This window comes from Equus przewalskii, chromosome 4 (genome assembly GCF_037783145.1).
Source record: "Equus przewalskii isolate Varuska chromosome 4, EquPr2, whole genome shotgun sequence".
In the NCBI taxonomy this organism is placed as follows: Eukaryota; Metazoa; Chordata; class Mammalia; order Perissodactyla; family Equidae; genus Equus; species Equus przewalskii.
The window spans coordinates 93,470,141-93,491,673 of NC_091834.1; the positions used below are offsets into that span (position 1 = coordinate 93,470,141).

The window sequence follows — 21,533 nt, forward strand, 5'->3', positions numbered from 1 at the left end:
TAAAAGCAGCCTGTCACAAAAGGCCACATCCTATACGATTCCATTGACATGAAATGTCCAAACAAGCCAACTCACAGAGATAGAAAGTACATTAGTGGTTGCCAGGGGCTTGAGGGAATGACTGCTAATGGGTAAAAGCGTTTCTTCCTGGGGTGTTGAACATATTTTGGAATTAGACAGTGGTGATGATTGCACAACTTTGTGTATATACTATACACTGAATTGTATACCTTAAAAAAGTGAATCTTATAGTATGTGAATTATTTCTCAATTAAAAATGGGAGGAAAATTATCTAAGGATCTACTTAATTAAAACATAACGGGGGGGGCTGGCCCCGTGGCCGAGTGGTTAAGTTCGCGCGCTCCGCTGCAGGCGGCCCAGTGTTTCGTTGGTTCGAATCCTGGGCGCGGACATGGCACTGCTCATCAGACCACGCTGAGGCAGCGTCCCACATGCCACAACTGGAAGAACCCACAACGAGACATATGCAACTGTGTACTGGGGGGCTTTGGGGAGAAAAAGGAAAAAAAAAAAATAAAATCTTTAAAAAAAAATAAAAAAAAAAAAACATAATGGGAAAAAGCAGTGAAATAAAAATTTTATTTTTTATCATCAGTTCATTAAATTTATTCTTATTGAACTTAATCTCACAAGATAGAACGAAATGTTGAAAACTGTCCCCAACTGATATTTAATGCACTGCTCTGCATTCCACAGGAAGCACCTGGCTTCCAGTATTCTGTTCAGTGCAGTATTGGTTTTGATAAAATATCTCTGCACATTTTATGGGTTCTACACAAACTAAAGATCAGAAAAGCTGTCAGCATCACAATAATGATACAGCAAATAAAAGAACAGGCTCTGAATTCAGAATGTCTGGCTTCAAACTTTGGCCACACCATTTACTAGTTGTGTAACCTTGGCCATGTTATTATTAAACCTCTTTGTGCCTGAATTTCTCCATCTATAAAATGGAAATGAGAACAGTAAGTATAACTCACATGGTGGGTTGAGGATTACATCATCTATTGTATGCTTGGAACAGTACCTGGTATATAGTAAGTACTCAATAAATGTTAGGAGCTATTATTGTCATCATCCATCCATCTGCAGGGAACTCTAGCATATATATAAATTCAGCGGTAGCTAGGACTCAGTATTAACACTAGATATGTAGGGTGATTCCAGAAACACTATCCTTTTCCTCTAGGCTCCAATATATCAGGCCCAGAAAGAAGAACCTACTACTAGAAAAGCAGGTAGCATTATATGCTAGTAGGTATTCAAGTAATCTGTTAGATGAATGAATACAGAAAAACTGGGAGAAAAATAAAAAGTTCTGGGAAATGACTTTTCAGGGCAAACTTATCTTTTCTTCCTTTGGATGATGGTAGAAAAAAGGAAATGAAAGACTGAAAAGACAAATGTTAAATTATAGTACTATAGCTCATTTCACTGTAGTCATCATTAAGGGAATCAACAGAATATTAATTTTTACTCATCTGTCAGTAGGAGAAAATCTAGAACAATTTAAAAGCTAGTTTTTAAATAAATTAGTACATGGAAAAAAAGAAACGAGAATTTCTGATGGTGATATAATTGATTTTTCTCTGTTTTGCTATAAGGAAGAGATGCAGAGATAGGTAAAGATTTGTCTTCCTATGGAAACATCAAAGGTGTTTCTGATGAAATGCTATGGAATAACTATAGCACAACTTCTATTTGCCAGTGCACACACTAATCTGAAGCTCATTGTGAACACTGGAAAAATTTTACTTATTTCAGGAAACATAAGCATAGTCTCTGGTCTAGGGGTTTATGTGACCCCAATCTGGTCAGTGAGATGTAAAGAAAAGACTTGTAGAAAATTTTTGGGAAAGACTTTCCTCCTTGAAAGAGCTCAATACACAAGAGCATCTCTGTGATCCCTGGTTCCTGCTTTGAGCAGTTGTGTGTGAGGGCAAGATTCTCAGATCTGCTGCAGTCATGACAGAAAAGCCAAGACTGTAGAGATCCACTCCAGCATCTGACAACTTTGAGCTGTAGAACCAATCTTAGAAGAATTTACCTCCATGCTTCCTGCTATGGAGGGAAAAATAAAACCTCTATTTGTTTGGGCAACTTGTTATTGGATGTTTCTGTTTCTTGCAGCTAAAAGCATTTGTAATTTTTATAGGTCTCCTAGATTTATTCTCTAATTTTTCTCATCTTTCCTCTAATATTTTCCATCTCTGTTTTTATTCTTTCTGGAAGATTTCCTTAACTTTCTATCTTACAACATTTGTTTATTTATATGCACACACAGACACAGACACACTTAAATTTTCTGCTATACTATTTTAAGTTCCAAGTGCTCTTTCTTGCTCCCTATTACTTTTCCTTCTTTAGTACAGCCACGAAACAGGAACAGATTACCATATCATCTCTCTGATGTCAATTATAGTTATTTTCAAGTTTCTTCTGCTCTCTGCACTGTTTCCGAGTTCCTTTTGACTATTTCTGCCATTATCTTTCCTGTTAAAAGCCTTCTTTAAATATCTGGTTATTCTTAGTTGTCCATTCATATTTAAGAGTTAAGGACTTGTAAGACGTCAATGCTACCCAAAGCAATCTATAGACTCAATGCAATCCATATCAAAATCCCAATGTGCTCACAGTAATATAAAAATCCATCCTTAAATTCTTATGGAATCTCAAGGGATCCCAAGGAGCCAAAACAATCTTGAATAAGCAGAACAAAGTTCAAAGTCTCACACTTCCTGATTTCAAAACTTATTACAAAGCTGCAGTAATCAACTCAGTGTGGTACTGATATAAAGTTAAGACATATAGACCAATGGAATAGAATAAAGAGCCCAGAAATAAATTCTTGAATATACGGTCAAATGATTTTTGACAAGGACACTTGTCAAAATATCCAATCAGTGGGAAAGGACAGTCTTTTCAACAAATGGTGCTGGGAAAACTGGATATACAGATGCAAAAGAATGAATTTGGACCCTTACCTTACACCACATACAAAAATTAACTCAAAATGGATCAAAGACCTAAACATAAGAGATAAAACTATAAGACTTAGAAGAAAACATAGGGGAAAAGCTCTGGACATTGGATTTGGCAATGATTTCTTGGATATGACATGAAAGGTACAGGCAACAAGAGGAAAAATTGATAAGTTAAACTTCATCAAAATAAAGAACTTTTGAGGCTGGCCCCGTGGCCGAGTGGTTAAGTTCGCGCGCTCCGCTGCAGGCGGCCCAGTGTTTCGTTGGTTCGAATCCTGGGCGCGGACATGGCACTGCTCGTCAGACCACGCTGAGGCAGCGTCCCACATGCCACAACTAGAAGAACCCACAACGAAGAATACACAACTATGTACCCGGGGGCTTTGGGGAGAAAAAGGAAAAAATAAAATCTTTAAAAAAAAAAAAAATAAAGAACTTTTGTGTATCAAAGGACACTATGAAGAGAGTGAAAAGGGAACCCAAGAGAATGGGAGAAAATACTTGCAAATCAGGTATCTGATTAGGATTGATATTCAAATATATAAAGAACTCCTACAACTCAACAACAACAAAAACAAACAACCCAATTAAAATATGGGCAAAGGACTTGAATAGACATTTCTCCACAGAAGAAACACAATGGCCAATAAGCACATAAAGATGCTCAACATCATTAGTCATCAGGAAAATGCAAATCAAAACCACGAGATACCACTTCACATTCATTAGGATGGCTATTATAAAAACAAAGCAAAACAGAAAGTAAGTGTTGGCAAGGAGGTGGAGTAACTGGAAGTCTTACGTACTGCTAGCAGAATGTAAAATGCAGCTGCTAGGGAAAACAGTATGGCAATTCCTTAAAAAATTAAATATAGAATTACCATAAGACTCAGTAATTCCACTTCTGGGTATATACGCAAAAGAAGTAAAATGAGGGATTCAAACATTTGTACGCCCAGATTCATAGCAGCATTATTCACAATAACCAAAAGGTGGAAACAACTAACCATCGAAAGATGAGTGGATAAACAAAACGTGGTATATACATGTAATGGAATGTTATTCAGCCTTCAATAAGAAGGAAATTTTGACACAGGCTACAACACGGATGAACCTTGAAGACATTATGCTAAGTGAAGTAAACCATTCACAAAAGGACAAATATTGTATAATTCCACTAATATGAGATTCCTAGAATAATCAAACTCATAGAGACAGAAAGGACAATGGTGGGTCTCAGCACGTAATCAGTAGACCTGATTTTTCAGTGAAGGGCCTTCAAATATGAGTACCCACAGGTCTTTTCCCTGGGCTGGTCAACTTTCCCCAGGGAGGAATACTGTCATTTCCAGCAAGGCTCCTCTTCATACTATATCAAATGGTATAGTATTTTTCAATGTTCAGTGTTCAATGTTTTAACTCGTGTATATGTTTACTGTCTGTAATAACCTCCCCTGATTAAAATATAAGCTGCTTGAAGGCAGAGATTTTTGTTTTTTGTTTTTAACTGCTATATCCCAGAGCCTAGAAAAGTACAAATATTAGCAGGTACTCAATAAATATCTGTTCAATTAATGAATTGAAAATTTATGGCGCACTTACGTGTCAGGAACTATGCCATTTCATAATTATAAACTCAATCCTTAAATTAACACATGTGTGATACTGTTCCCATTTTACCAATGAGGTGCGATATGGGGAGGTTAGGTAACTTGTCTGAAGAAACTAAGGCACAGCTGGAATTCAAACATACAGTCTGTGTGATTCCATGGTTCATCTTAACCACCACATTATACTGCCTTCTACAGAGAAACTGGTTACTATTTAGTCTTCAAGAATAAGAATCTACATGTTAATGATATAACCTATGAGGCATAGTCTGTTGTAAACTGTCGTAGTTAGGCGTAATGCAAATAGTAAAAAGCCTGAAGAATGTGTGCATGGAGGAAGAAGTCAATGCCTGCTGTAATGAGACAGGGTTATTGATGCAAATTATTGCATCTGAGGGGAAGGGAAAGTCTCCCAAGACACAGAAATGGTTGGCAGAAAAACTGCTGGTTAAGCAAGGAATTACTATTTTCACCAAGATACCTGCTTCCTTATGACACCTTTGCTTGTCCTCCTCAGACATACAAACAAAATAGATAGCATGGGATATTAGAAAGTACACTGACTAGTATTTAGAGGTATCAATTCTAGTTCTAACTGGCAGTGTGCTCTGGGATAAGCCATTTGAAGAAGAGAACAGCTTATTACCAGTTATTTCCAAACTTCCAAGTTTATTTTAGAAATGCAAGCTTACTGTCTGACGAAATTCTAAAGATTTAACTTGCCTTTTAAAGTAATTAGATTACTAAATTAGAAGTTTAGTTTACGTGTCTGTCAATCTATGCATAAAAATCTCTGGCATTTGAAGATAAATGGTAACCTGATCATTTGTAATTTAGGGTTATCTCCCTGTATGACTAGTGATTACAGCTGGAGCCCGCTTTTATAGAGACAGGCAGCATGTATGCGCAGCGCTAAGCAGCATGGGCTGTGGAGCCTGACTGCATAATTCCCTAATAGCTTGTTTGCTGTGGAACCTGAGACACTTACATAAGGATACTAATGCCAAGAAAGCTTATTTGCTATTATAATAGTAACTAGTACCTCATAGGATTGAAAATAATGACTAACTCTATAAATTTACAATGATGCTCAAGGCTTGATACAAAAGCCTCAAGGCACTATTAAACAGTAAAGCTAAGCAATTTTGACCTATCTAAATATTGTAAATTTTATCTATAAGGAAGCAAAAACCTGAGACTCGTGATGTCTTCAAAGGAACAACTGATGTACATGTGGGAAAAAGAAAAAGGAAGGAAAAACCAAGTTGGGGAGAGAATTCGTTCAGGAAAAGAGACAACTTACAAAATTCTCCCCATTTTCTAATATGGTAACTAGTTTGCTGACCACCACAACAGAAAGCTTTCTCTCTCTTGTTTTTTTAAGAAGTTTTTTTTACCAGAGTAATATTTTGAAGTTTATATACAACTTCTCCCTTAAGGGAGTTTTGACATTTTTCAAATTACAAAATATCACATATTTATTTTAACCAGTGAAACAAGATTAACAAGTATAGTAAAGACAAAGCTAATTCTTTCTTCCCATGTCTGTTTCTAATACCACCTCCTAAGATAACCAATATTATCAGTACAAATGCTTTTTATAAGTTCATTTTTTCTTTTCAAAATTACAGATATGATAATCAAAAGCTTACCTCCAGATATATTGATGGTGGATTATGCTCCCCACCAAATTTGTCCAATAGGGCCTCTATATGTTCCTGTGTCAATTTAATCATTTGTTTGATATTCCATACCTAAAAAATATTTTAAAAGAATTTACATAAAAATGATTTAGGATATGAATTAGAAATATTTTAATATTTCTATTAAAATAGTGCAGTAACTGCCAGTGTTTCTTGAAATTTAGAGCTTAGAGAACTTAGAGATCATTTAATATAGTGGTTTTCCCCTTTTATTATTAAACATCTTCAAATTTTTTTCTATACTAGTAATACAATATATTCTCAACTATAAAAGATTCAAATAACATATGAGTATTCATAATAAATGATGAAAATCTCTTTTCACCTTCCCCATATTCCTGGGCGCCCTGCCAAAAGTATTGTTTACAGTTTGGTATGCATCCTTCCACATCTCCTTTTTATTCAAGTAAAAAACAAATACATACATATATAAAAAACAAATCATATAAATATTACATATAAAAATATTTTTAACAATTGCTTTTTCACTGAACGTGCCTCAGAATTCTTTCCATGTCAATACATACACATATTTTACTCCTTTTAAATGGCTGCATAGGCATCCTTTTAAATGGCTGCGTTAAGTATAGATACATTCATTTCATAATAATGCTATGACACTGCTTATTTCAATGGTCTTCAAGCTTCAAGAGTAACCTGAGGTTAGGAGGACATGGATAACTTTAGGAGAATCAATTTCCAGATCCTTAGTGTCTATTTGTACTCTTCCTAATTGATCTGCTTTAAAATTAGTTTTCCTTTCTTCCTCTCCTTTTAAAATCACCATTTTATAATTCTCCACTTTATAAAAGAAAGGCAAAGTACTTATCCATCTCAAATCCTACTAAGGTGCACCGTTCTGAGACGTATAAACTCCAAAGTATCCAACAAATAAGAGAAGAGCGAAAATCCCTTGAGAGAAAAGGTGGAAAAAAATGAAGACCTTTTTTTAATCAATGAAACAAATTCTTGGCAAGCCTCCAAGTCTTATCCATTTATCCAGCCAGCCTAGAATTTAGAAGTCTTGTGGTTACAATACAGGCACATATTAACATATTTATTTTAAGATAAGTAAGAAGTCAGAATTTTTTTTTTGTTGATGAAAAATGAGTCCAATTTATCTGAGCAGTTTGAGAACCTGCTTTACAAATTACACTATACAGTATATACTCTCTATAAATTGAAAGATCTAAACCTGCAATTTCAAGGTGTGACCAAAAGGGGACTTAACATAAATATAATACACACTAGAAATTATGGTCTTTTAAACTACTTAAAGTTATAATTAAAAAATGTGAGATAATTTAAAAATGCACAATGGGTATAAATGAGCAAAGGGGTTTCAGGACCTTTGGTTTATTTCATAATTCCCTTACAAGAGGATATTTAGATTATTGTAGCTTTCTCCACTTCAAACAAGGCTTCAATGAATAGTCTGAACTGCCTTTCTGGGAAGGGTGCAAGTTTTCCTTTTATTATTGAGGCATAGGATTCCTGAATTGAAGGATATGCACATTTAAAAAATAAATATGCCAAATGGCCTTCCAAAAGAAAAAATGTACCAAGTCATACCCCTATCCACAGGGTATGAGTCTACCCTTTTCCCACAATCCCACCAACATCAGGTATTATCAAACTTCTAAATTTTTACCAATCTTAAGGGGAAAAGATGATCTTGTTGTTTTAATTTGTATTTCGCAGAAAGTTGAGCATTTTTCATGTATTTGGCCATTTAAGTTTCTTTTTGGAAAATTCCCTATCCATATTCCTTCTCCCTTTTATTCTATTTGTTTTTCTTGCTGTTATATAGATACCCTTCATCCTGAAAATTCTGGATATTAATTCTTATTCTCCTACAAATGTTGCATCTTTCCTTGTTTTTCACTTTGTCTCTTTTGTCATATAAAGTCTTGCTACTCAAAGTGTGGTCCATAGACCAACAGCAGCATAATCTCCAATAAGTTTGTCAGAGCAGCAGAATCTCAGGCCCCATTTCAGACCTACTCAACTTTAACAAAATGATCCATATTAAGGTTCAAGAAACAATGACAGAAGTTCCAAAGTTTTTCTACAGTCAGATCTTACAAAATTTTCCTTTATGACTCCCTTGCTAATATCTCATATCCCCCCAAAAACTATCAGATGTCTTCTTTTCCCTAGATTCACTTACTCCCTAGGTGATGATCTTATCCAGTCTTGTGACTTTATATGCCAAATACGGACTGATGAAGCCCCAATTTTTAAATCCAGCTCTCTCAACTCTATACTTTTTTTGTCCAACTGCCTACTCAACATCTCTACTAAGATAATAGGCACCTCAAACTTAACATGTTCAAAGACTAATTTCTCATTTGCCAGCATCCCCCAAAAACGTGTTTTTCCTATAGTCTCTTCATCTCAGAAAATGACGAACTCCATTCTTTAAGTTGCTCAAACCAAAAGCTTTAGTGTTATTCTTGACTCTCTTTTTGTCACACCTGACATCCAATCCATCTCCAGATCAAAATATATGCAGAATCAGACAATTATTCACCTTCTCTACCATTATCACTCTGTTCCAAGCCACATCGTTTCTCTCTTTATTCCAATAGTCTCTGAGGTGGTCTCTCCTGTTTCACTTCTAGAACGACACAGTAGCTAGGGTAATCTCTTAAAACTATAACTTCAGATCATATGGCATTCTTCTGCTCAAAACCCTCCAACAGCTTCCCAAGCAAAAATCACCAAAGTCCTTACAACAGTCTACAAAACAACAGGGCAATAGAAAATGTTAAGATTGGTTAGGTAAGGCAGGATCAGACCATGAACGTCTGGAAGTCAGATTTCTTATCTTCCCAAACAAAAGTAATTTTATATCCAAAGAATGAAGAAAAATCACTAGTCGTAGCTGGAATTAGAAACAATTAATCTGGGAGGGAAAATTCTTTCAGATTTCCCCAGAAGAGTAAGAAAACTGATGATACTTATAAAATAGAAATATATTAAAAAGTAGACTAAGATATTATAAAGTTAACAGTAGATATATACTTTTGGCCTTACAATGCCTTCTTGGAAAAACAAGAAAATCTCTTACAGCAATCATAAAAGAAAAATGAAAGAATTAAAAACAAAAACAAAAAACTTCAAGAAAGGTACTAGAATATTTCCTGTTTTGATCTCTTTAGTAGACTACAGCAATTAAAATTAGGCAATCTCAGTAAACAATTGATCATTTCTGATCTTCAAATTGCAAGATTCTCACTCCAAAAAAAGGTTGTTTTTTTTTTTTTCTTAAAGCCTAGCTCAGAAGATGCCTATGTGAAAACATAAATGCAGACAAACTGCCATGGAAGGAACTGTACGGTAGCAACAGCACAAAAGAACTACAGCCACTGGCTCCCCTCCACCCAATAAAAAGGTATGAGGTTCAGATTATTATATGATTGGTTTCTACCAAACCTTTAAAGAAAATGTAATATCAACTACTAATAGGTGATAGTATAGAAAAAAAATCATCCAAATTCATTTTATGAAGCTGGCAAAATCTAGATGTCAAAACTTGACAAATACAAAAAAACCAAACCACAAAATAATCCACCCTGTAAGAATAGACCTTAAAAACTCTTAAATATATTTCAGTACTCTCTCTATGTTTTTTTGTTTTAAGCTTTTATTTTTTTCCTTTTTCTCTCCAAAGCCCCCTGGTACATAGTTGTATATTCTTCGTTGTGGGTCCTTCTAGTTGTGGCATGTGGGACGCTGCCTCAGCGTGGTTTCATGAGCAGTGCCATGTCCGTGCCCAGGATGTGAACCAACGAAACACTGGGCCGCCTGCAGCGGAGCACGTGAAACTAACCACTTGGCCACGAGACCAGCCCCTCTATTTTTTTTTTTTAATCAAGGATAGTCATTCACTAGGAATCCAGTAACATAATACTTAATATTAATAGGTCAAAGGAGAAAATTATGAGACTAGTCTAATAAATGCCAAAAAAAAAAAAAGATCATTACCAAAGGTAAAAAATTTTAAAAAGAGAGAGACATTTCCTCTCCTACAATTTCAAGAAAATTGTTAAAAGAATCATGGTACTGAAAGCAAGAAGGCCAAAGCATCAGTAATTCAGTGGAAAAAATTCTGAATAATTCCTGTAAAACAGAGAATAAATATAAACAGCTTAACAAAGAAATCAAAATCAATAAATCGCAGACCAAAACATAAAAGGAAGTTTCCACTGAGATAACTCTAGATCTCCAATCTTAAAGACAACATACATAAAAAGAAAGCATGAGGAAATTATAAAGACCTGAATTTGGAATCATATAGTCATTAAAATAAAACCTCACTTGAAGTCAACAGATTAGAGCTGAAAAGAGAATTAAAGAACTAGAAGATGATTCACAGAAAATTAGCCAAAAGGCAGAGAGAAATGAATGGAAAACATGAAAGACATGAAGAACAGGATTAGCACATCTAGAAGGTAAACAGAGAATGGGAGAGAGATCGGAACAGAAGATGGCCATATTGCCGTATCTCCCATTTCCAAAACAGTTGAAAATCAAAAATACTCAGAGTAGTACAATGAGCCCTGGCCATGATAGCTAAAACTAAATCCACAACCATACAGACTGAAGTGAAAGTGCATAAAAATTCTTAAAGTCAACCAAAGAGAAAAGAAAGACAAATTAGATTGATAGCATACTCCTTAGCAACAATAAAAAGAAATAATAAAAAGAAGATAATGAAATGACTTCAAGGTGCAAAAAGAAAATAGTTGACAACCTAGAAAAAGGAAACTGAACCCAGCACAATACAAAAGAAAGAATGGCAAGGTAGGCTAAATAACAGCCCCCAAGATGTCTACATCCTAAAACCGAGAACCTGTAAATATTACCTAATATGAAAAAAGGATTTTGCAGACATAATTAAGTATCTTGAGTTAGGGATCCTGAATTACCTGGGTAGGTCCTAAATGTAAATCACAAGTGTCCTTATAAAATGGAAATTAGAGATAGATTTTACTACAGAGAATTAGGGAATGTGAAGATCTACCAGAGAAACAGGAAGATGCTAAAATTGCTGGCCTTGAAGTCGGAAGAAGGAACCATGAGTCAAGCAATGCAAGGAGTGCAGCTCTAGAAGCTAGAAAGGTAAGGAAATGTGCTCTAGAGGCAGCACAGCTTTTATGACACCTTGGTTTTGGCCTAGTGAAATCCATTTCAGACTTTCAGAACTGTTACGAGAATAAATCTGTGATGATGTAAACCACCAAGTTTGTGGTAATTTGTTATAGCAGCCACAGGGAACTAATACAAATGGGGAACCTAGACACTAATAAACATGAGGGTAAATCTAAATAAGCAAAGACTATACAAAATAACAACAATAAAAACAATAACTAAAACTAACGGAAGACATTGGCAGCACTAAAGCATTCTAAAACCCATCTATTATTCAAGAAGCAGAATCCTGGAACATCTTGTTGTGCCAAATAGATGTCAAAACAATACAGGAGCCAGCTTGAAAGGACTTCTACTCGTCAAATTTGGGAAATTTTCAGCAAAAAGAGTAAGATTTTAATTATGCATACATAAAAAAACCAAAAATTCACTAGTTCATAAAAACAAAAAGTGTTTGGTGGGAGACATTTGCCACCTACAGTTACATCTTTAAAAAATTAAACATTCATGGAAGAGAATTATGCACTTATCTTCCCTTTTTATGAAAAACTATAGTTATTTCCATTTGAAGTGGGATGCTCTTCTTTACAGAAGAACACCAGCTAATATGAAATAACTGATTCAGGAAAGGATCAAAGGACGCTAAAACTACTAGGTAAAAAGTTGATGGAAAACAGGATACTCACATTGTGTCAAAGTATTTCGCTACAGATTAAACACAAAAGGAAAAACACACCTTTTCAAGGAGAGATGAGGCTTAAAATCATTAGTAGTGGGACAACCTGACAAGTGACTCTTAATGTGATGTGACATAAATGATACATTATCTATCATCCATAAAGTATACTTACAAAATATTTAAATAGAATCTAATCAAACCTTTATACTCAGCTTCTAGTTTAAAACAAACAGGAGATACAGAAATATGCTGAAAGCACCACAATGAAATAAACAAATATGGAACGTGAGACAGTCTATAAGTCATTTACCTTCTCTTTTAAAGTCAAAGCCGTAACAATCAGACAAATCCAAAATGTGGGACATTCCAGGACAAGTGTCCTGGTCCCTTTTAATAAATCATGCCATAGGAAACGAAACAGTGGGTGGTCAGTTCAAGACTACAAGACAACAACTAATTCAATGCATGCACAAGTAGATCTTAGTTCAGGGACGGAAGATAGCTATAAAAAACATTCCTGGTTTAATTACAGAAATTTGAACATGTACTAGATATAAGATTATGGAACTGTTAGTCTTGCTAGATATAAAGAGATTCCAGCCAGGTGAAATAATTTCTTTTCTTAGGTGATATAAATCAAGCAAAATGTTAACAGCTGTTGAACCTAGGCAGTGTAGGTAGTATTTACATAAATGTTCACTGCACTATTATTCAACTTTTCTGTAGCTTTGAATTTTTCCCTAAACTTTTTCTTTCTTTTTCCTTAATGTTAAGCAGTGGCCCTCTTTCTCTTCAACAATGTTTTTTCTCTTAGTCTAATTTATCTGATACTAACCCATCGACATCAGCATTTTACCATTATGTGCCTGGCATGTCCTTTCTCATCCTTTTATTTTCAACCATTGTGTGTCTCCTATAAAAGAATTAGATAGCTTTGTTAGCTTGTTTGGTTTTAAATGTACTCCACTGTGTTTTAACCAGAGAATTCAATTCATTTACATTTTTGCAACTAATTTATTTCTACCATCTTACTACATGCTTTCTATTTACAAGGCCTTTTCTTGCTTTTCTGACTTCTATGAATTGATCAAATTTTATTATTCTTACTTTTACCTCTACACAGCAGCCACATTATAGGTCACAATGCAAGTTTCATAAATACAAAAAATTGTTATCATACAGGACATATTCCTTTACCATGATGCAATTAGTTTAGAAATCAGTAACAAAATCTGAATAAATTTTTGAAAAATTCAACTTTCACTTATTGAAAAAAATGTTAGAATGTTATAAATAGGGATCTTTTAACTTAATAAAGTATATCTACAAGAAACCTGCAGCAAAATATTACAGTGAAAGGTCAAGAATAAGACATTGCTATGATATACAGGAGGTTATAATTAATAGTATGGAGATAAGATATAGGAAGAGATATAAGAATTGGAATGGTAGAGATAAAAACTTATTTGTAGGAAACATGGTATCTGTAGAAAAACCCAAGAAAAGCTATAAACCATTAGAGCTAATAACTACTAACTATAAAGACTAATTTAAGAGTTTAGCAAGATTGGTGAATATAAGATCAGGAATACAAACTTTAATAGGTGTTCCAATGGATCAGCCAGATTCATTTTAAAAAAAGATGACTTTCATAATAGAAACAAAAACTATAAAGAATCTAGGAATAAATCTAGCAAAAGATTTGCAAGACCTTTGAGAAAACACAAAATAATATGCAAGTGCACAAAAGAAGAGTGAGAAGAGACACTCAGATGACTCTAGAGGTTAATTTCCTCTCCTCTTTTGGTAGCCTGTCAAGAAGCTGACTCAACAGGTCTAAGTTCACACCATGCAAGAAAAGGCTGATGACAGCCACAGAGCTCAAGACCCTTGCCCTTTCAAATAAGGCCATTTCATCAGCCTCAAAGCCCCAATTATTACATAGGAGCCCTTTCCACGGTATATTAATTCTAGTTATGTCTAGCCTAAGAACAAATCTACATGGAGATAACAGAGCTCAGGGGATTATTATGCTCTGGTATTTACTTATTTTTTGCCGCTAAATTTCATTTCACATTTACGCCATACAACACATACATGTATGCATGAGCCCTCTTCACTTGACAAAGACTTACATAAATGTTCTTTTATGTGAAGACTCAATATTGTAATAATCTCAATTTTCCTCATATGAACTCAATGCAGTGCAATAAGCAAAATCCAAAGAGAGATGTTTCCCAAAGAATTTGAAAAACTGATTCTAAAATTCTTATGGAAGCACTGTAAAATAGTCTTTTAACTATTTGGAATAATAAAAAAAGTAAGACTAGTACTACCAGACAGCTAGACTTATAAAGCAATAGTATGGTACAGGGATAGACAAACAGAGCAAAGGGATTAAATAGAAAGCTCAGAAACAGAGGAACAGGTACTTATATACATGGCATATGGTTTGCATTGGCATTATAATTTAGTGGGGGACAGGATGAACTATACAATAAATAATGCCGGAGTAACTGACTATCCTTTTGGAAAAGATCAAAAAATCCAAAAGAAAAATGGGCAAAGGATTTATGAACAGGTAGTTTACTAAAGAGAATTCAGAATATCCAATAAACACAAGATAAAATAAATAATCTCATTAGTGATCAAAGAAATGCAAATTAAAATGAGAAACCATTTCACACCCATGAGATTGGCAAAAAATTTAGGTCTAATAATACCAAGAGTTGGCAACCATGTACAGCAATAGGTGCTCTTCTATTCTACAGGTATGTATAGTATAAATGTTTGAAAGTAAACTGACATTATCTAGTAAAGCTGAAGATGGGCATTATCCTATCATCTAGCTATTATATTTTAACACATGTAAGACGTATTTACTGAAGCAGTCTTTATAACAGCAAAATACTGGAACGAATTCAAATATTCCCTAAGAGAAACATGGGCAAATTCTGATGTATTTGTATAATGGAATACCACATGTAAGTCAAAATGAAGAACCAGAGCAAATACATTAATATGGATACATCTCAAAAACACAATATTGAGCGAAAAAAGTAAGTTCCATGATATGTACAGCTTTAAAATATGCAATCGATATTGTTTATGGATATATACCCATGGCAAAAATAGAGAATTATGCATGGGGATGATAAATACTAAACTTCAGATAATGTTTACCTCTGAAGAAAAAGCAAGAGGGCAGAGAATGGAATCAAAAATAAGCTTTGATTATCTATAAGGTACTCTGTGTCTACAATTTTTATTTGTTTAAAAAATCTGGAGAGGTGACGTCAGCAACATGGCGGAGTGAGCTCACCCGGGACTCTCTCCCCTCCAACTACAACTGAAAGGACCAACTGAATTCCAACCAAAAAATCCTAATAACATAGAGATCATCAGAGACCCACAGCAGCCAAACAACGGAGGGCGCAGAGGCTGGAGCCGCCCTTGGAGGAGCTGGAATGGGGTAAGAGAGAACTTTGGTCCCTCCCCTACAGACTGGGATCACTGCAGCGGATGAGGGAAGGAGCTGGGGAGGGGCCACGCATCCACGGGATCTTCCAGGACTCCCACAGACCTGTGCAGTGGAAACCCTCTAACGGGGGAAAGCTTTCGCTGGGGGAACCCCATCAAGCCAGGGCCCCGGGAAACCAGAGAGTGAGAGCTGATCAGAATCCAGGTCTGCGTGCCAGAGAAAGTGCCCCTCTTCCCCCAACCCGCACTGTGTGCCACCATTGCTGCTGAAGGCGGAGGGCTCAGAAGGCACTGCTCTCAACCCCCATCTAGTGGCGACAGCCTGTAACTGCAACCGAATATTAGTATTATGCACAAAAACTCTCCTCTACCATCCAGCAATTTATAAAAGCTCCAGACCAAAGGGAAAACAATAAAAACACAGAATTATGTCCTGAGGACTTGGAAATAGGTAAACTAAGTGACAATGAATTCAGAGTAGCTATCATCAAAAAACTCAATGAGGTAAAGGGAAATATAAAGAAACAAGTCAACGAGTTCTGGAGTTACTTCATAAAAGAGACTGAAACTATAAAGAAGAATCAATCAGAAATACTAGAGATGAAAAATACAATGGATCAGATAAAACAGAATACGGATTCCCTGAATGCACAGTAAGACACCAGAGAGGAGCAAATTAGCATAATCGAAGACAGACAGGCTGAATGGCTCCAGAGGAAGAAAGAAAACTAAGAATTAAACAAACTGAAGAAAATCTCCAAGAAATAGCAGACTCAATGAGAAAATCCAACTTAAGAATTATCGGAATCCCTGAGGGCGTGGAAAAGGAAAATGGAGCAGAAAAGTGTGCTCAAAGAAATAACAGAAGAGCACTTCCCAAATCTAGGGATTGAGGGAGAAATGTGTGTGTGGAGGAAGCTTCCAGATCTCTTAGATTTGTCAATGTAAAAAGACCTACTGCAAGGCATATAGTAGTAAAAATGGCAAAAGTGAATGACAAAGAAAGAATACTCAGGGCAGCAAGGCAGAAGAAAATAACCTACAAAGAAACCCCATCAGACTTTCAGTGGATTTCTCTACAGAAACCTTACGAGCTAGGAGAATGGAATGACATATTCAAAACACTAAAGGATAAAATCTTCACCCAAGAATACTCTATCCAGCAAAAATATCCTTCACAAATGAGGGAGAAATTAAATCTTTTCCAGACAAACAAAAGCTAAGGGACTTTGTAGCCAAAAGACCTCCACTACAAGAAATCCTCAAGAAGGTTCTCATACCTGAAAAAAGAAAAAAAGGGAGAAAGGGGTCACAAAACACAGAGTAGGGAGACAAACAGATAGAATCAGAATAGGACAGAAAATATTCAACTATAGCATTAGGATAAAGGGACGGAAATCACCAAAGCAAAGACAATCTTATCACTTTAACGACAAACTCACAACACGAGTTGCAAGAAGAGATGAAAATAATAATTTAGGAGGGGAAGAGGAGAGGGACTGAATCAGTCTAGGCTAAGGAAGTAAGAGACCACCAGAAAATGGACTATGTTATACATGAGATTCTGAATACAAACTTCAGGTAGCCACCAAACTAAAAAACAGAACAGAGGCACAAAACATAAATAAGGAAAAATCTAAGAAACCCAGAATAAGAAACTGCGGAAGTCTATGGGTAGGCTAAAACACACAGGACGAGAAATAAAGGTAACACAGGAAAACCAGATAACGAGTGACAGAATGAGAGCATTAAGCCCTCATGCATCAATAATCACCCTCAATGTAAACGGACTGAACTCTCCAATAAAAAGACAGAGTGGCAAAATGGATTAAAGAACAAGATCCAACAATCTGTTGCCTCCAGGAAACACATCTCAGCCCCAAGGACAAACACAGGCTCAGAGTGAAGGGGTGGAAGACAGTACTCCAAGCTAACAGCAAACAAAAAAAAGCAGGTGTCACAATACTTCTATCAGACTAAACAGATTTCAAAATAAGGCAGGTAAAGAGAGACACAGAGGGCCAATATATTATGATCAAAGGGACACTTCATCAAGAAGAAATAACACTTCTAAATATCTATGCACCCAACACAGGAGCACCAAAGTTCATAAAGCAACTATTAACAAACCTAAAACAAGATATCAAAACTAACACAGTAATAGCAGGGGACCTCAACACTTCACTCATATCAATGGACAGATCATCCAGACAGAAAATCAAGGAAACAATGGACCTAAACAAAAAGCTAAAACAATTGGACTTAACAGACGTATACAGAACACTTCATCCAAAAACAGCAGAATACACATTCTTCTCAAGTGTGCATGGAACATTTTCAAGGATAGACCATATGTTGGGAAATAAGGCAAGCCTCTACAAACTTTAAAAGAATTGAAATAATAACAAGCATCTTCTCCAATCATAATGCTATAAAGCTAGAAATTAATTAGAAGAAAAAAGCTGAGAAAGGCACAAGGATGTGGAGACTAAACAATATGCTACTGAACAAACAATCACTGAAGAAATTAAAGAAGAAATCAAAAATACCTGGAGAGAAATGAAAATGATAACGTGCCATATCAACTCACAAGGGAAATAGCAAAAGCTATATTAAGAGGAAAATTCATCGCAATACAGATACATCTTAACAAACAAGAAAAATCCCAAATAAGCAATCTTCAACCACCCCTAACTGAATTAGAGAAAGAACAAACAAAGCCCAAAATCAGCAGAAGGAGAGAAATAATAAAAATCAGAGCATTAATAAATGCTACTGAAACAAAAAAGGCAGTAGAAAGGATCAATGAAACAAAGAGCTGGTTCTTTGAGAAGATAAATAAAATTGACAAATCCCCAGCCAGACTTACAAAGAAAAAAAGGGAGAAAGCTCAAATAAACAAAATCAGAAATGAAAGAGGAGAAATAACAACAGACTCCACAGAAATACAACAGATTATAAGAGAATACTACAAAAAACCATATGCCAACAAAATGGATAACCTAGAGAAAACGGATAAATTGTTGGACTCCTACAGTCTCCCAAAGCTTAGTCAAGAAGCAGCAGACAATTTGAACAGACCAATCACAAGGAAAGAGATTGAAACAGCAATCAAAAGCATCCCAAAGAATAAAACCCCAGGACCAGATGGCTTTCCTGGGGAATTCTACCAAACTTTCAGAGAGGATTTAATACCTATCCTTTTCAAGCTATTCCAAAAAATTAGGGAGGATGGAACACTTCCTAACACATTCTACGAGGCCAACATCACCCTGATACCAGAACCTGACAAGGACAGCACGAAAAAAGAGAACTACAGGCCAATATCGCTGATGAAGATGATGCAAAAATTCTCAACAAAATTTTGGCAACCCGAATTCAGCAACTCATCAAAAGGATCATACATCATGTTCAAGTGGGATTCGTACCAGGGACACAGGGATGGTTCAACATCCGCAAATCAATCAATGTGATACACCACATCAATAAACTGAGGAATAAAAACCACATGATCATCTCAATAGATGCAGAGAAAGCATTTGACAAGATCCAACAGCCACTTATGATAAAAACTCTGAACAAAATGGAGATAGAAGGGAACTACCTCAACATAATAAAGACCATATATGCCAAACCCACAGCTAACACCATACTCAGTGGGCAAAAACTGAGTGCCATCCCCCTGAAAAAAGGAACGAGACGAGAATGCCCTCTATTGCCACTCTTATTTAACATAGTACTGGAGGTTTTGGCCAGAGCAATCAGGCAAGCAAAAGGAATCCAAATAGGGAGGGAAGAAGTGAAACTCTCGCTGTTTGCAGACGACATGATCTTATATATAGAAAACCCCAAAGAATCCATTGGAAAACTTTCAGAAGCAATCAACAACTACAGCAAAATTGCAGGGTATAAAATCAATTTACATAAATCAGTAGCATTTCTATACTCTAATAACCAACTAATAGAAAAAGAACTCAAGAACACAATACCATTCACAATCACAACAAAAAGAATAAAATACCTTGGAGTGAATTTAACTAAGGAAATGAAAGACCTATACAACGAAAATTACAAGGCTTTTCTGAAAGAAATGGATGACGACATAAAGAGATGGAAAGACTTTCCATGTACATGGATTGGAAGAATAAACATAGTTAAAATGTCCATTCTACCTAAAGCAATCTACAGATTCAACGCTATCCCAATGACATTCTTTACAGAATTAGAACAAAGAATCTTAAAATTCATATGGGGCTCCAAAAGATCCCGAATTGCTAAAGCAATCCTGAGAAGAAAAAAGAACGCTGGAGGCATTACAATTCCTGATTTCAAAACATACTACAAAGCTACAGTAATCAAAACAGCATGGTACTGGTACAAAAATAGGTGCACAGATCAATGGAACAGAATTGAAAGCCTAGAAATAAAACCACACATCTATGGACAGCTTATCTTCGACAAAGGAGCTGAGGGCATACAATAGAGAAAAGAAAGTCTTTTCAACAAATGGTGCTGGGAAAACTGGAAAGCCACATGCAAAAGAATGAAAATTGACCATTCTTTCTCACCATTCACCAAAATAAACTCAAAATGAAAGACCTAAAGATGAGACCTGAAACCATAAGGCTTCTAGAAGAAAACATAGGCAGTACACTCTTTGACATCAGTATTAAAAGTACCTTTCGGACTTCTCAGACAAAGGAAACAATAGAAAGAATAAACAAACAGGACTTCATCAGACTAAAGAGCTTCTTCAAGGCAAAGGAAAACAGGATTGAAACAAAAAAACAAACCACTAACTGGGAAAAAACATTTGCAAGTCATATATCCAACAAAGGCTTAATATCCATAATATATAAAGAACTCACACAGCTCAACAACAAAAAAATCAAACAACCCAATCAAAACATGGGCAGGAGACACGAACAGACATTTCTCCAAAGAACATATACGGATGGCCAATAGGCACATGAAAAGATGTTCATCATCACTGATCATCAGGGAAATGCAAATCAAAACTACATTAAGATATCAGCTTACACCCATGAGAATGACAAAAATATCTAAAACTAATAGTAACAAACGTTGGAGAGGTTGTGGAGAAAAAGGAACCCTCATACACTGCTGGTGGGAATGCAAACTGGTGCAGCCACTATGGAAAACAGTATGGAGATTCCTCAAAAATTAAAAATAGAACTACCATATGACCCAGCTATCCCACTACTGGGTATCTATCCAAAGAGCTTGAAGTCAGCAATTCCAAAAGTCCCATGCACCCGAATGTTCATTGCAGCATCACTTACAATAGCCAAGACGTGGAAGCAACCTAAGTGCCCATCACCAGATGACTGGATAAAGAAGATGTGGTGTGTATATACACACACACACACACACACACACACACACACACACACACACACACACACAATGGAATACTACTCAGCTGTAAAAAAGAACAAAATTGTCCCATTTGCAACAACATGGATGGACCTTGAGGGAATATGTTAAGTGAAATAAGCCAGATAGAGAAGCACAATCTCCGTATGACTCCACTCATATAAGGAATTTAAAAATGTAGACAAAGAGAACAGATTAGTGGCTACCAGGGGAAAGGTGGGGTGGGGAGTGGGCACAAAGGGTAAAGGGGTGCACCTACAACACGACTGACAAACAATAATGTACAACTGAAATTTCACAAGATTGCAACCTATCATTAACTCAATAAAAATTTTTTAAAAATCTGAAGCAAATAAGATAAAAGACACAATTCCACCAAGTTGAGCAATGGGTACATGACAAGTCATTCTATGATTCTTATACTTTTCTACATGCTTGAAAAACGAAGGAAGGAAGAAGGAAATTGAGGTGGTCAGTTGGTTAGCTCCTTCCAGAAATAAA

The 21,533-nt window shown here is 35.8% G+C and overlaps 1 protein-coding gene across 10 annotated transcripts in view; it reads right to left on the reverse strand.

The window, feature by feature from the left end:
- The window catches only part of BRAF (B-Raf proto-oncogene, serine/threonine kinase), a 148,414-nt gene that overhangs the window by 84,057 nt on the left and 42,824 nt on the right, over positions 1-21,533 (reverse strand). For 8 of the 10 annotated variants that reach the window (XM_070617974.1, XM_070617978.1, XM_070617973.1 and 5 more), the window contains exon 2: positions 6,269-6,370. The exons of the other annotated variants lie outside the window; for them this stretch is intronic. In XM_070617974.1, the coding sequence (XP_070474075.1) occupies positions 6,269-6,370 (102 nt within the window). The remainder of the gene's footprint in view (positions 1-6,268; positions 6,371-21,533) is intronic. 10 annotated transcript variants of the gene reach the window in all.